Raw genomic sequence first — 12,010 nt, forward strand, 5'->3', positions numbered from 1 at the left:
ATCAAAAAATAATTTTATGAAAAAAATGTGTATTGGCAATACGTAATATGAATTTGAAATATGGAATAGACGGGAAGTTGGGTCTTTAGTGTTAAGACCAATAGATGTTTTATTGTTTGCCAAGAAAATTATGTGTCTATGGTTATTTTTGTAATTTGTGTGTAATTTGGTATTTGTGTTTTTTGTATGTTTTTTTCCTTGTTGTATAAATAAATATTAAAAAAAGAAAAAGAAAAATAGGGGGTCCTCAGTAATTCGCTAATTGGGAAACACTGATCTAACCTACGTAGCCAGGACCTGATAGACTTGCTGTGATTGACATGGTGAATAACAAGCACACACCCCCACGCCCCACATACAATCCTGCACATCTATAATGCACTAGACCACGGGAAGCATTAAAGTCTAGGGAAGTCTTGCCAGGGGAAGGCTGGAGCAGGGAAGCAACAGCGCTGTGATAACAGGGCACACCTGTTCAGAAAGAAGTTTCAGGAGAGCAGTGAGGAAACAGACTAGCCCAGGTGGTGAGGCTCCTGGGAAAACAGGAATCAAGGAAGAGGCAGAGGCCTAACTCCACAGCACATTAATGATGGGATTAGTCAGGTTTTTATTATTTGACACTATTGGCCATCACAATATAAATCACAAACAGAAAGACAGTCCAAGAGTATGTTAAACATAAATTTTTAGAGCTGCAAATTTCATTTAAAATGGCAAAGCTCCCAAAATCATTTGGACCTTTAAATAAACCCTTGGCAGTGAACATTTTTAGTCTTATGAGGTCAAAATAAGTAGCACATAATCTTTTTGCTGCTCATGCACATAAAGCTTCCCTATAGGTAGCCAGATCTACATCAGTCCCAAATCATCTCATTTTGAAATCATCTGACTTAGAAAACTTTGTAACTTTGAAATGAATAGTGAAATCTGTCCCTAGGTGAACTGTATAAAAGGCAGTACAGGACATGCAATTTATTTGGCGTGGCTTGATCAGCATACGTATCTTCTGGTCTGTTAAAGAATTTACTAGTCAGATATTTAAATTCTAAGCTGAGTAAAAACACATGTCTAACAGGAAGAAAAGTTCTTTCCAGCAGATAAGCAGCCCTTTTATAGCTGGATTTAATTTTAATATGCCAGTTTAATTTTAATTGACTTCAAATATATGCAGACTTTTAAAGTCCATTTCGGCATCTTCAGCAAAAATTGCATTACTGATCTTCAAGTCATCAATGTCCTAAGATGACCTTACAGGGGGAACTGCATAGCTCAACATCAAACTGCTACAACATGCGCAGTCTTCTCTATGCTACAGTTCTAAATGTGATTAGCAACCATGTTATGGTTTAAAACAATTAAATACCATGTGTGGAGGTGGGAGAGCAATTTGAAGCCTTCCCTCTCAGTGAAAATCCCCCTATCCAGCAGCAATTAGCATTAAAGCAAGCCTTTCATGATCAGATAAAGGCAGCGGCAGTCTGGAAGTGGCGGAAACAGTGAAGCTTACCGTCCTTTGGCAGATGAACCTTTCCCTGCTATAATGCCTAAAAATTTGCACAGGAATGCACCAAAAGCAGCAGAACAGAATCAGACAGGAGGATGTACAACATTTTAAACAAACAAAATCTGGGTTCTCATTGTGTAAGCTGCAGTTAATTTTGTAAATTGAACTGCAAATTGATTTTATTCACTTCTGCTGGAAAATATATATTTAATGTGTATTTTTGGTGTTTTTATAAATAATAATAATAATAATAATAATAATAATAATAATAATAATTTATTATTTATACCCCGCCCATCTGGCTGAGTTTCCACAGCCACTCTAGACTTCCAACATATATTTCAACTAGTTTTGTACATTTTCCCTAACTGCACTGGTGTTGTGTACCATCTGTACATCATCTTCATGTAATTCTCCTTCAATAGGGAACAGTCTGTAAATTTTAAGTCAGTTTTCCATAATTTAACCCAATCTTCCATCATAATGTTGTGCCCTACTTCTTGTGCCCATTTAATCATAACTGTTTTTACCGCTTCATCTTTCGTCTCCCATTCTAATAGTATGCTGTATGCTGCCTTCAGTAGTTTCACTTTCCCTTCAATCACTTCCGTTTGAAACCTAGATCTAGTATAACTAAATCCTTTCTTGCTGTCTTCTTGCTGTCTTCTTTATGTGTTTCATATAGTTGTCGATAATGCAACCAACTCTGAAATATTGTATTTCATCTCATTTTGTAAGCTGACCAAGGAATGTGTGTTGAAGGATGGCTGTACGAGTCTAGTAATAAAGTATTTTTTAAAAAAGGTACTACAAGGAGCAACAAAAGTACTGAAGGTCTTTACACATTTTGAGCAAATTTGTCAATGAAGAAACCTGCGAATTCAAAAATTATTTTCCAATGGTTATTTCAGTTAAAACAGCAATTACCGTATTTTTTGCTCTATAAGACTCACTTTCCCCCTCCTTAAAAGTAAGGGGAAATGTGTGTGCGTCTTATGGAGCGAATGCAGGCTGCGCAGCTATTCCAGAAGCCAGGACAGCAAGAGGGATTGCTGCTTTCGCTGCGCAGCGATCCCTCTTGCTGTTCTGGCTTCTGAGATTCAGAATATTTTTTTCCTTGTTTTCCTCCTCCGAAAACTAGGTGCGTCTTGTGGTCTGGTGCGTCTTATAGAGCGAAAAATACGGTAACTTGAATCACTTTGGGAACCAAAATGGCTTCAATGAATCTTTCTTTATTGCAGGAATATGAGATGGATTGTGGAAAGTGAAGGCTATGTGGACTTAGGAATATGATTGAACTGGTCTCCACTGGTCATGAAAGTGTCACCCAAACAATCCTGAAGAAGATATTCCATAACTAAGACCACCACTGAAGGTCCCTGAGAAGGATCTCTGCCCTAGATCTTGCTTTTGGGGCATATTCATAGAATAGAATCATAGAATCCTAGAACTGGAAGGGTCATTAGTCCAACCCCTGCAATGCAGGAGATGGCTATTCAATCTCTGCTTAAAAATCTCCAAGGAAGGAGAATCCACCACCTCGAAAGGGAGAGCGCTCCACTGCCAAACAGCTCTGACTGTCAGAAAGTTTTTCCTGATGTTCAGTCAGAATCTCCTTTCTTGTAACTTGAAGCGATGGGTTCAAGTCCTACCTTCCAGAGTAGGAGAAAACAAGCCTGCTCCATCTTCCACATGGCAGCCCTTGAGATATTTGAAGATGGCTATCATATCTCCTCTTTTCCAGGTTAAACATACCCACCCCCTTCAAGCACTCCTCATAAGGCTTAATTTCCAGACCCTTGATCATCTTGGTTGCCTTCTTCTGCAGATGTTCCAGCTTGTCAACATGGTTGCTATATTGTGGGGCCTAGAATTGGACAAGGTATTCCAGGAGTGGTCTGACCAGGGCAGAAGAGAGTGGTACTTTTACTTCCCTTGATCTGGGCACTACTGTTGATGCAGCCTTGAATAGTGTTAGCTTTTTTGCTGCTGCATCACACTGTGGACACGTTCAGCTTGTGGGCCACCAAGACCCCCAGATCCTTTTCACATATACAGCTAGTAAGCCAAGTATCCCCCGTCCTATATGTGTGCATCTGGTTCTTCCTGCCTAAGTGCAGAACCTTACCTTTGTCCTTATGGAACTGTGAGGGGAGAGAGGTTTTCTGCTGGCCATCAGGCAATGGCTTTTTCCACCTGGCCCACCCTCCAGCCCTGGAAGCCTTCATAAGAGAGCTGTTCCAGAGGAAGAACTGGGAGGGGAGAGAGATCTGTAAGCTCCTTATGCACCCACCCCAGTTTCCTTAGATGCCTCCCACTTTTTTCCCCTGTTGGAATTGTCTGCATTTGGGCCATCAATATTTCTCCTTTAAGAAACGCCCATCCATTCTGGACTCCTTTATCCTTGAGTATTTCTGACCACGGGATCACACTCAGTAGCTCCTTCAGCTTTTTAAAAATTGGCCTTCTTAAAGTCCAGAGTGTGTGTCCGACTACACTCAGCTTTCCATTGCCTTTGTATTATGAAACCCTGGAGGACATGATTACTTCCTCCCAAGTTTCTGAGTACTTCATCAGTCAGTTCTTCCCTGTTTGTGAGGATCAGGTCCAGGATAGATGACCCCCTTGTCTTCCACCATCTGGGAAGTGAAATTGTCAATGGAGGAATGGAGGACTTTATCAGAACCTACATTCTAGGCAGAGTTTGTATTCCAACAGATATTGGGGAAATTGAAGACTCCCTCTCTCATTTTTGAATATTTGGTAATCTGTTCTAGGAAGGCATCATCCAGGACCTCAGTCTGGCTTGACGGTCAATCTGCTTTCTATGCTCCAGACCATAGATTTCTTCACAAGTGTACACATCCTTTACATATAATGCTACTTCTCCCTTTCTCTTTGGCCTACTCCTTTTGAAACAGCTATACCCGTCAATTTCTACATTTCAGTCATGAGTCTCTTCCCACCAGGTTTCAGTAATGCCTACCAGGTCATATTTGCCATCCTGTATTAAAAGCTCCAACTCATCTTCTTTGTTTCCCATATCCTGTGCATTTGTGCAGAGACAACTGAAACCATGAGTTGTTCCCTCCAGTTGCTTCCCTGTTGTAGTTTCCTGCCCTTTAGTAGGTTTCTGGAGCACCAACTCAGTTTCCTGTGTATCAATGAAGTTATCCTCCATACCAGGTGCTCTTCTGTCATCTGTAATGTTGTCTCCCTCCCCCTCAAGATCTAGTTTAAAGCTCTCCTGATCAGATTCTCAAGACTCTTAGCAAACACATTCTTGCCAACTGCTGTGAGGTGCAGCCCATCTTTTGCCAGAAGCCCTTCCTCAAGGAAACGAGGCAATGATCCAAGACGCTAAAACTTTCCTGATGACACCACTTTCAATACTGTTTGTGCCTGCACAAGTTTTGGGGCAGTCACAACGCCTAATTTCCAATCAGTGACTATCCGATAACTTCTTGCTGAAATCCAATTTATTTATTTTTCCTGGTTTTGTTGTAATTTAGGCCCTCCAGACAGCAATGCTGTGGTAGCAGTGGGGAAGCATCACAGAACAAAGAGAACAAATCCGCCACTAATGGACTATTATTGTGACAAGAATATGCTACAGAATATACCCACAAGAAAGCATCAGTCTAGAGCGACCCTAAGTTCCTAAACCTATTTGGGTCTTTAAAGCTATAAGAGCAGTGTGAATTTAGACAAGTGTCCTTTAGTGGAGAAAAACACAACAATGCTTAAAAATTTGTCTGTGGTGGTTTATTGATAATTAGTGTCAACTAGCAAACATGTAATCTTGCAAAAGGACACGTTTCCAAGTCAAAGATTGAACACACTTTTTGACTCCATTTATAACTTTTTAAATATATATAAAGCTTACCTTACAGCCCTCACAGGTAATGACACCATAATGGATTCCTGATGATTTGTCTCCACAGATCTTGCATGGAATAATTTCAATTTGAGCTGCAACAAAAGCACACAACCAGTTAATTATATTTTCTTTTAAACACCTTAGAAAAGCATTCCCTGATCAGCATTTGTACAATGAAAACTAATAACCTGCTCAACATTCTACCACATTAACTATTCATTGCTGAACTGCGAGGGTCCCCCTAGGGCCTTGTACTAATTTATGGTTACTTGTTATATAATAGCTTTCAGGTTATTAAAATGGGTCATTTGAGAAAGTACTTAAAAACTCACAACGTCAGATTTAGCATTTTAAAACCAAGAGGCATTGGACCCAAGAGTTTCTGCTTTGGCCAAATTAAAAAAAAAATGCATTTCATCACATGGCAAGATTATGCATACACATAAACCAGTTGTCAGCTGGCAGCCGCCTGTCTTGGGAGATAGTGGAGGAGTGCGTCTTCGAAGGGGAAGTCAAGCTGTTGGTAGGTTGCAGCGTCTGCTGTGGCTGTAGAGGCTGATGTGTGAGAGAGATGCTATGTTGCAGCGGAAGCAGATTAAGGCATCCAGTTGTGCTGCTGCAGATGCACCATGCCTTTCTCTCTGTGTGTGCTCCTCCCAGCGGTCATTTCTCCTCTATTCATTGCCATGGACTTGGCTACCTGTCTCCAGGCTCTGAGATCATCTGCAAGGGATTCCCACATGGCAGGATTGACGTTGCCAGCCTTCATGTCACATTTGCAGACATCTTTGTAACACAGAGTTGGTCTGCCAATTGGCCTGCTGCCAGAAGCCAGCTCCCCGCAGAGCACATCCTTGGGGAGCCTGTCATCTTCCATTCTGTGGACATGACCAAGCCAGCGCAGACATCACTGAGACAGGAGTGCAAACCTGCTAGGGTTGTGGGCTTGGGAGAGCACATCTTTGCCTAGAATTCTGTCCTGCCATGTGATACCCCAAATCCTCCTGATGCAGTGAATGTGGAAGGTGTTGGTTGCAAGTTGCCCACAACTCATTTCCATAAAGCAGCACGCTTAACATGCAAGTCTGGTAGACCTTCATCTTGGTATTGGACATTAGCATCACATTCTCCCATACCCTTTTGGTGAGGCAAGCCATTGCCATAGCTGCCTTGCGAATACACTTGTCCAGCTCAGTGTTGATGACAAGATTGCTGGTTATGGTGGAACCCAGACAGTCAAAATTGCCTACCACTTCAAGTGTGTGCTCATCAAAGCTGAAGTGTGGGGCGCTGGTGGCATCTTGGTCTTCATCAGACTGCTGGTAAGATTGAACTCCCTGCAGGCTTGGGCAAAACAGCTGATGGGTTTCTGTAGAGCTTCTTCAGAGTATGCTGTCAAGGCAGTGTCATCTGCAAACAACATCTCTCGGATAAAGATCCACCACACTTTTGCCTTGGCATGGAGATGTGCAGGTTGAACAGAACCCCATCTCTCCTTGTATGGATGTATAAAGTAATCTATTGCAAGGCAATTCCTGACACATTTAAAATGTGCACGCTCATTCATTGGCGAAAAATTAAGATGCAAAAGTAACTGCCTAGTTATGGTCACCACAACAATATGTCTAGGCATGTTTCCCCCCTACAAGATTATGAATCAAATGATGACCAGATGAGGGAGCTAGCTGAAGATAGAATAAACGCTGTGCACAAAAGACAAATTCTTTAAAACAAAGAAGCAATCAAATGGGAAAGCAGTCTAGAAGAGATGTGACTGCAGTTTCATTCCAGCAAACGTGAAAACCAACCCTCTTTTACAAAATTACAGGGGGTAATTTGCCAAAACCTGTATCTTTATAAATTTCTGAACAACTTTGTATAGATAATTTATTTGGTTCTTTTTGAAATTTGTGGTATTTGAAGGGTTGAAACCAGCCATACCAAAACAGGTCATACAGAGGGCTCAGTGGGACTTAAATTTAGGCATGTATAGGACAGTAATATCCAGTGAACTTCATGGCTGAGTAAGGCTTTGAACCCGGGTCTCCCACATTCTAGTCCTACAGGCACTCTAACCACTGTACCACACTGGCTCTCACTAGGGTGAACCTTTTCCTTTCAGTTTGAAAAATCACAGCTGTTGTGAGAGGTGGAGCTGCCAGTGAAGGACATTGTCTCATTCTGTCCATCATGCCCACATAACTTGATTATTTTTTAAGTTCTAATGTTTTTATTTCTGCAAAGGAAAGCACATCCCTGTAAATGGTGCAGGAGCACACACAAATGTTTTAAAAAACTAGGGTGATGCTCTACCATTCCTTTAAAAAATTCCAGCATTATAATATCCTTTAGGACAGGCAGGTCCAACTTGAAGTCGGCTGTGATCTACGATCCAATATAAAAACTGGCAGTGATCTACCACCCAGGGATGGGTGCGAGTGGGTGGGTGATGGCTGCTTCTCCTGAGGGGGCAGGGATGGGGGCAGGGTGGGCAGGCAGGCATTGGCTGCTTCTCCCAAGGGAGCAGGGATGGGTGCACCGTGGGCCAGTGGCGTAGCGTGGGTTGTCAGCACCCGGGGCAAGGCAAGTAATTTGCGCCCCCTAACCCGTGGATTTGCGCCCCCTAACCCATGGATTTGCGCCCCCTAACCCATGGATTTGCCCTAACCCCAGATGTTGCGCCCGGTGCGGCCGGCCCCCCCTGCACCCCCCACGCTACGCCACTGCCGTGGGCAGACGCGCACTGACAGGGCAGGGGTGGGTGCATGTGCAGTGTCAAAACAGCTCCTCCCAACGTCTCCAGTGGAGGGTGGGTGGTGATCGACTAGAATTCATTGCAGGATCTACTTGTCGATCGGGACTCACTGCTTTTAAGAGATGTCGTGACAAGAATTGCACACAGTATTCCAAGTGCAGCTGCACCATAGACTTGTATAAGGCCTTTATGATATTTCCAGTTCTATTTTCAATCATTTTCCACAACCTGGGTCAACTTCTTAATTGTGCTATCCACTGGGACCCTCAGCTGGGTCAGCCACCACCAGCTCAGACCTCATTAGCATATATGTAATGTCAGGATACTTTGCCCCAGCATGCATCACTTTACACTTGTTAACACCAAATCGGATTTATCATTTTAGTACTCATTCACCCAGTCTGGAGAGATCCTTTTGGAGCACCTCACAGCCTCTTTTAGTTAAAAACTACCACAGACAACTTGGTGTCATCAGAAGACTTTGCTAACTCATCTCCCGGAAAGGCTTAAAAGATGCTCTGTCTCATGCTGCAGACTTGGGTTCACAGACAACACACTAGGGCTGGGCGATGTCAGGTTTTCAACATCGCAATGTATCGCCAGGCTCTCCTGCCCAGCCAAATACAAAGCATGCAGCTGCAAATCTTGACTTGGGCACTAGGTGGCAGCCCTGAGCTGCAAAAAGTGACTGGCGAGGGGTTAATTTCGAACACTGCTTGCACCGCTTGGAGATTTGGGTGATGTGGAACAATAAGTAAATAATCCTTTCCTGTATGCCCTGCTATGCTACTGCTAAAGTTGTATTGTGGCCTGCTTTTCTTCCAAAGGGTGTCTGGTGTCCTTTTCCCTGGCCAGCTCCACAACAGCCTGGGGTCACAAGTCATCTAATTAACCCCATGCCAGATGTTCCTGCCCCTACTATTTGCCTTGTGAATGCAAATACATGTTTCTGGTCTGATGAATGTAAAAGTGCTTGCTACTTTTCCTTTTTAAAAAAATCAGGAAGGGGTAATTAGGGTGTTTTTTTCCACTTATCAGTTTCATCTTTTGCATGCAAATAAGTGCTTGCTCAAATCTTTTTCGCATGCAAACAAGACACAGTGAGAAATGCAGTGTCTGTTCAAAACAGGACATAGATAATGACAGAAATTTCCAGCTTTGTTTCGCTATTACTGAGTTAGGGCTAATGGGCCCAAGTCCACCCACCCAGGCTCCTCCAGAAATGAGCACAGATTGCAACGCAGCACTGCTTAGTCAGCCACACCTCAATCAAACTGGATTGTTGTTATTGAAACAGTAACATTTTCCAAGCTACACTGAGGATACATGAATTGATAAGGCATAAATAAACATATTGCTTGTGTACTGTGTACTGCATTTGAAACTTAATGTACCGGTGGACAAGTTACTGTAGTTCTATGTTGTTCTCGTATTTACATGAAAACCAATAAAAGTTATTTGGAAAGAAATATAACTTCATTCTAGGTAAAATAATAAGGATAATATAATGTTAGATGAAAATTAGCCTGAATCATAGTTCCAATATGCCTAGTTGGAGTATAGGCTTATTTCAATTCACAGATTCCCCCCCCCCCCAAACATATATTTACAGAGGCACTCTCACACTAGAAATCTTACAGTCTTTATGCAATGGGGGCGAGGGAAATCATCAGTTTCTAAAGGACCCACTTGGAGTATACTGCTTACTCCTGACAAGGAGAGAGATGCCACCAGCCACTCACCCTCCAAGCAAACCCTTACTTTTTCTTCAACAGAGAAAGAAGACACTAGACAACAGAGCTGTTCTCTTAAATAAAGGGGGAAAGTGGCCAGATATAAAAGACAGAAGAAAGCAAAACCGGGTCCCATGTGCCTGACTTCGTTCTGCCTCTCTGCTGGACAAAAAAAGCAAGGCACTAGGGGACTGAAGGAGCAACAGTCTTCAAAAGAACTACCCACCAAGAGAAACATTTAAGTTAGTGGTTAAACTGTGGTAGGGTTGGGGGAATACACACAAGTGCAGAAAAGCACAGGATGTGGTACTGGGCTCCAAATCTTAGCTTATGAAGGTGAAGATAGCATGAAAGTGCATGGGCAGCGTTCTGCATTGCCCAAATAGCTGTTGAAGGGAATTTCCTGGTGTGGTACATTGATGACCACCCCTAGTCCTTTGCCTCTCTCCCTCCATGACTACTTTACAGAGAAGAAAGGAGAGATAAATTCACTCATGCATGTTGTAGAATTCAGCTCTTTTCAGTGAAGAATTTGGGTTATCTTTCCACGGCATTGTAATTTTTATTTTCCCTTTAGCTCTGTGTACAACAAGCTAAGTGAGCTTCGATATCCCTGAGCAGGTGCTCCAGAAGTTTGCTCAGTCAGTCGGTCTAGAACAGGAGAGAGTCTCATAAAGTACTGCAAGACTTGGCTCCTGTCCTGGAAAGCACTTAATCGTACACTCCAGGCATGCACCGAATTTTATTTACGGTTTGAGCTAATCATATGGTTAGGTTGAAGCATTAAGCAGATTGTTATGTAACATCCACTGGCCACACAAGATCGCTATGCTGGAATGAGGAATCAAATATCCAGGGCCGGACCAAGGTATTTTGACACCTGAGGAGAACCACAAAATGGTGTGTGTGTGTGTGTGTGTCCCCCCCCAGCCAGGGAAGACGGGGCAACTAAGATCTACATCGGGAACAAGGTGGAGGAAATCAAATGAACATAACCTGATGGCTGAAGTGGAAACCAAAGGCTGTCATGGGAGCGACAGGGAAGGGGTCCACTCTGAATCATGCTGAGCGGGGGCAGACTTCAAAGGGCAGCCCCCGCCATTTCCTCCCTAGGCGTAAGAGGAGACCAACCGCCAAGAGGCTGCAGTAGAGGCAGCATTGCAGGCGGAGGGGGGCTGCTGCCAAGGAGGTGGCAGTTCTGGCCTCCAAGGAGTGTGTTGCAGCCATCACTGTGGCAGCGGTGGCAGGAGCAGCAGGTGATGCTTGAAGGACAGATCTGCTGTTCCTGTGGATCCTGCCACCTAGGGCAGTCACGTCACCTTGCTTGATGGGTGGACTGGCCTTGCAAATATCAGACCACAACTAGATCAACATACAAAGCCATCATGCTATTCTCTGTACAAATTCAGTCTCAGGACTGGGTCAGGACCCACCCACCCACAAAAATGTACAAATGGAGAGCTACAGCTACAACAGCAGGCAGCGAAGACTATGTAGCTCAGGTGACACAAACCTCGTCTTGAGGACAACCTGAACAGGACTGTTAAGAATACTTTAAACTCTCTCTTCATTACTCACGTTGTCCTAGAACAGCGGTCGGCAACCCAAAGCCCATGGGCCACAAGCAGCCCACAGGGGGCGTTTAACCAGCTCCTGAGCCGCCCCCGAACCGACCCGCCTGTTCAGTATGTCCCCACGCACTGCACTAAACCGACGCAGTGCAGTGCGGGGACTCACTTTCACGGCGCTGGAAATCACATCTGCGCATGCGCAGATGCTGAAAATTGCGTTTGTGCAGACGCAGAAACCAAAAATCGCATCTGCGCAGACATAGATGCCGGAAATCGCGATCTGGCCCACAGAGGGATCTCCGACCCCTGTCCTAGAACCAGCCTCATCACCCTAATCTTCCTCCATCTCTTCCTTCTCTATTTCACTGTTACCTTCACTGAAGGTAGGAGCAGAACAGATAAGCCAACAAAAGCTGTTGTCCTAACAGCTGATACAAAATATCTCATGCATATGGTAGATGGGACAGCCTTCAATACAGATGCACCACCAACTTCAGAATCTGTCGTATTTTAACAGCTCTCGTTTGAAGATTTGCCTCCAAAAGAAAAGCAGCACTTGCCATGAAC

At 43.7% G+C, this 12,010-nt stretch overlaps 1 protein-coding gene across 7 annotated transcripts in view; it reads right to left on the reverse strand.

Annotated features, from left to right (window-relative positions):
- RORA (RAR related orphan receptor A) overlaps positions 1-12,010 on the reverse strand; it is a 366,343-nt gene that overhangs the window by 34,398 nt on the left and 319,935 nt on the right. For all 7 annotated transcript variants that reach the window (XR_014541662.1, XM_083586667.1, XM_083586666.1 and 4 more), the window contains one exon: positions 5,391-5,476. Coding sequence is in view for 6 of the 7 variants with exons in the window: in XM_083586667.1 (XP_083442793.1) it covers positions 5,391-5,476 (86 nt within the window). In the remaining variant the exon portion in view is untranslated. The remainder of the gene's footprint in view (positions 1-5,390; positions 5,477-12,010) is intronic.

Source organism: Podarcis filfolensis (assembly GCF_964270895.1).
Source record: "Podarcis filfolensis genome assembly, chromosome: 14".
In the NCBI taxonomy this organism is placed as follows: domain Eukaryota; kingdom Metazoa; phylum Chordata; class Lepidosauria; order Squamata; family Lacertidae; genus Podarcis; species Podarcis filfolensis.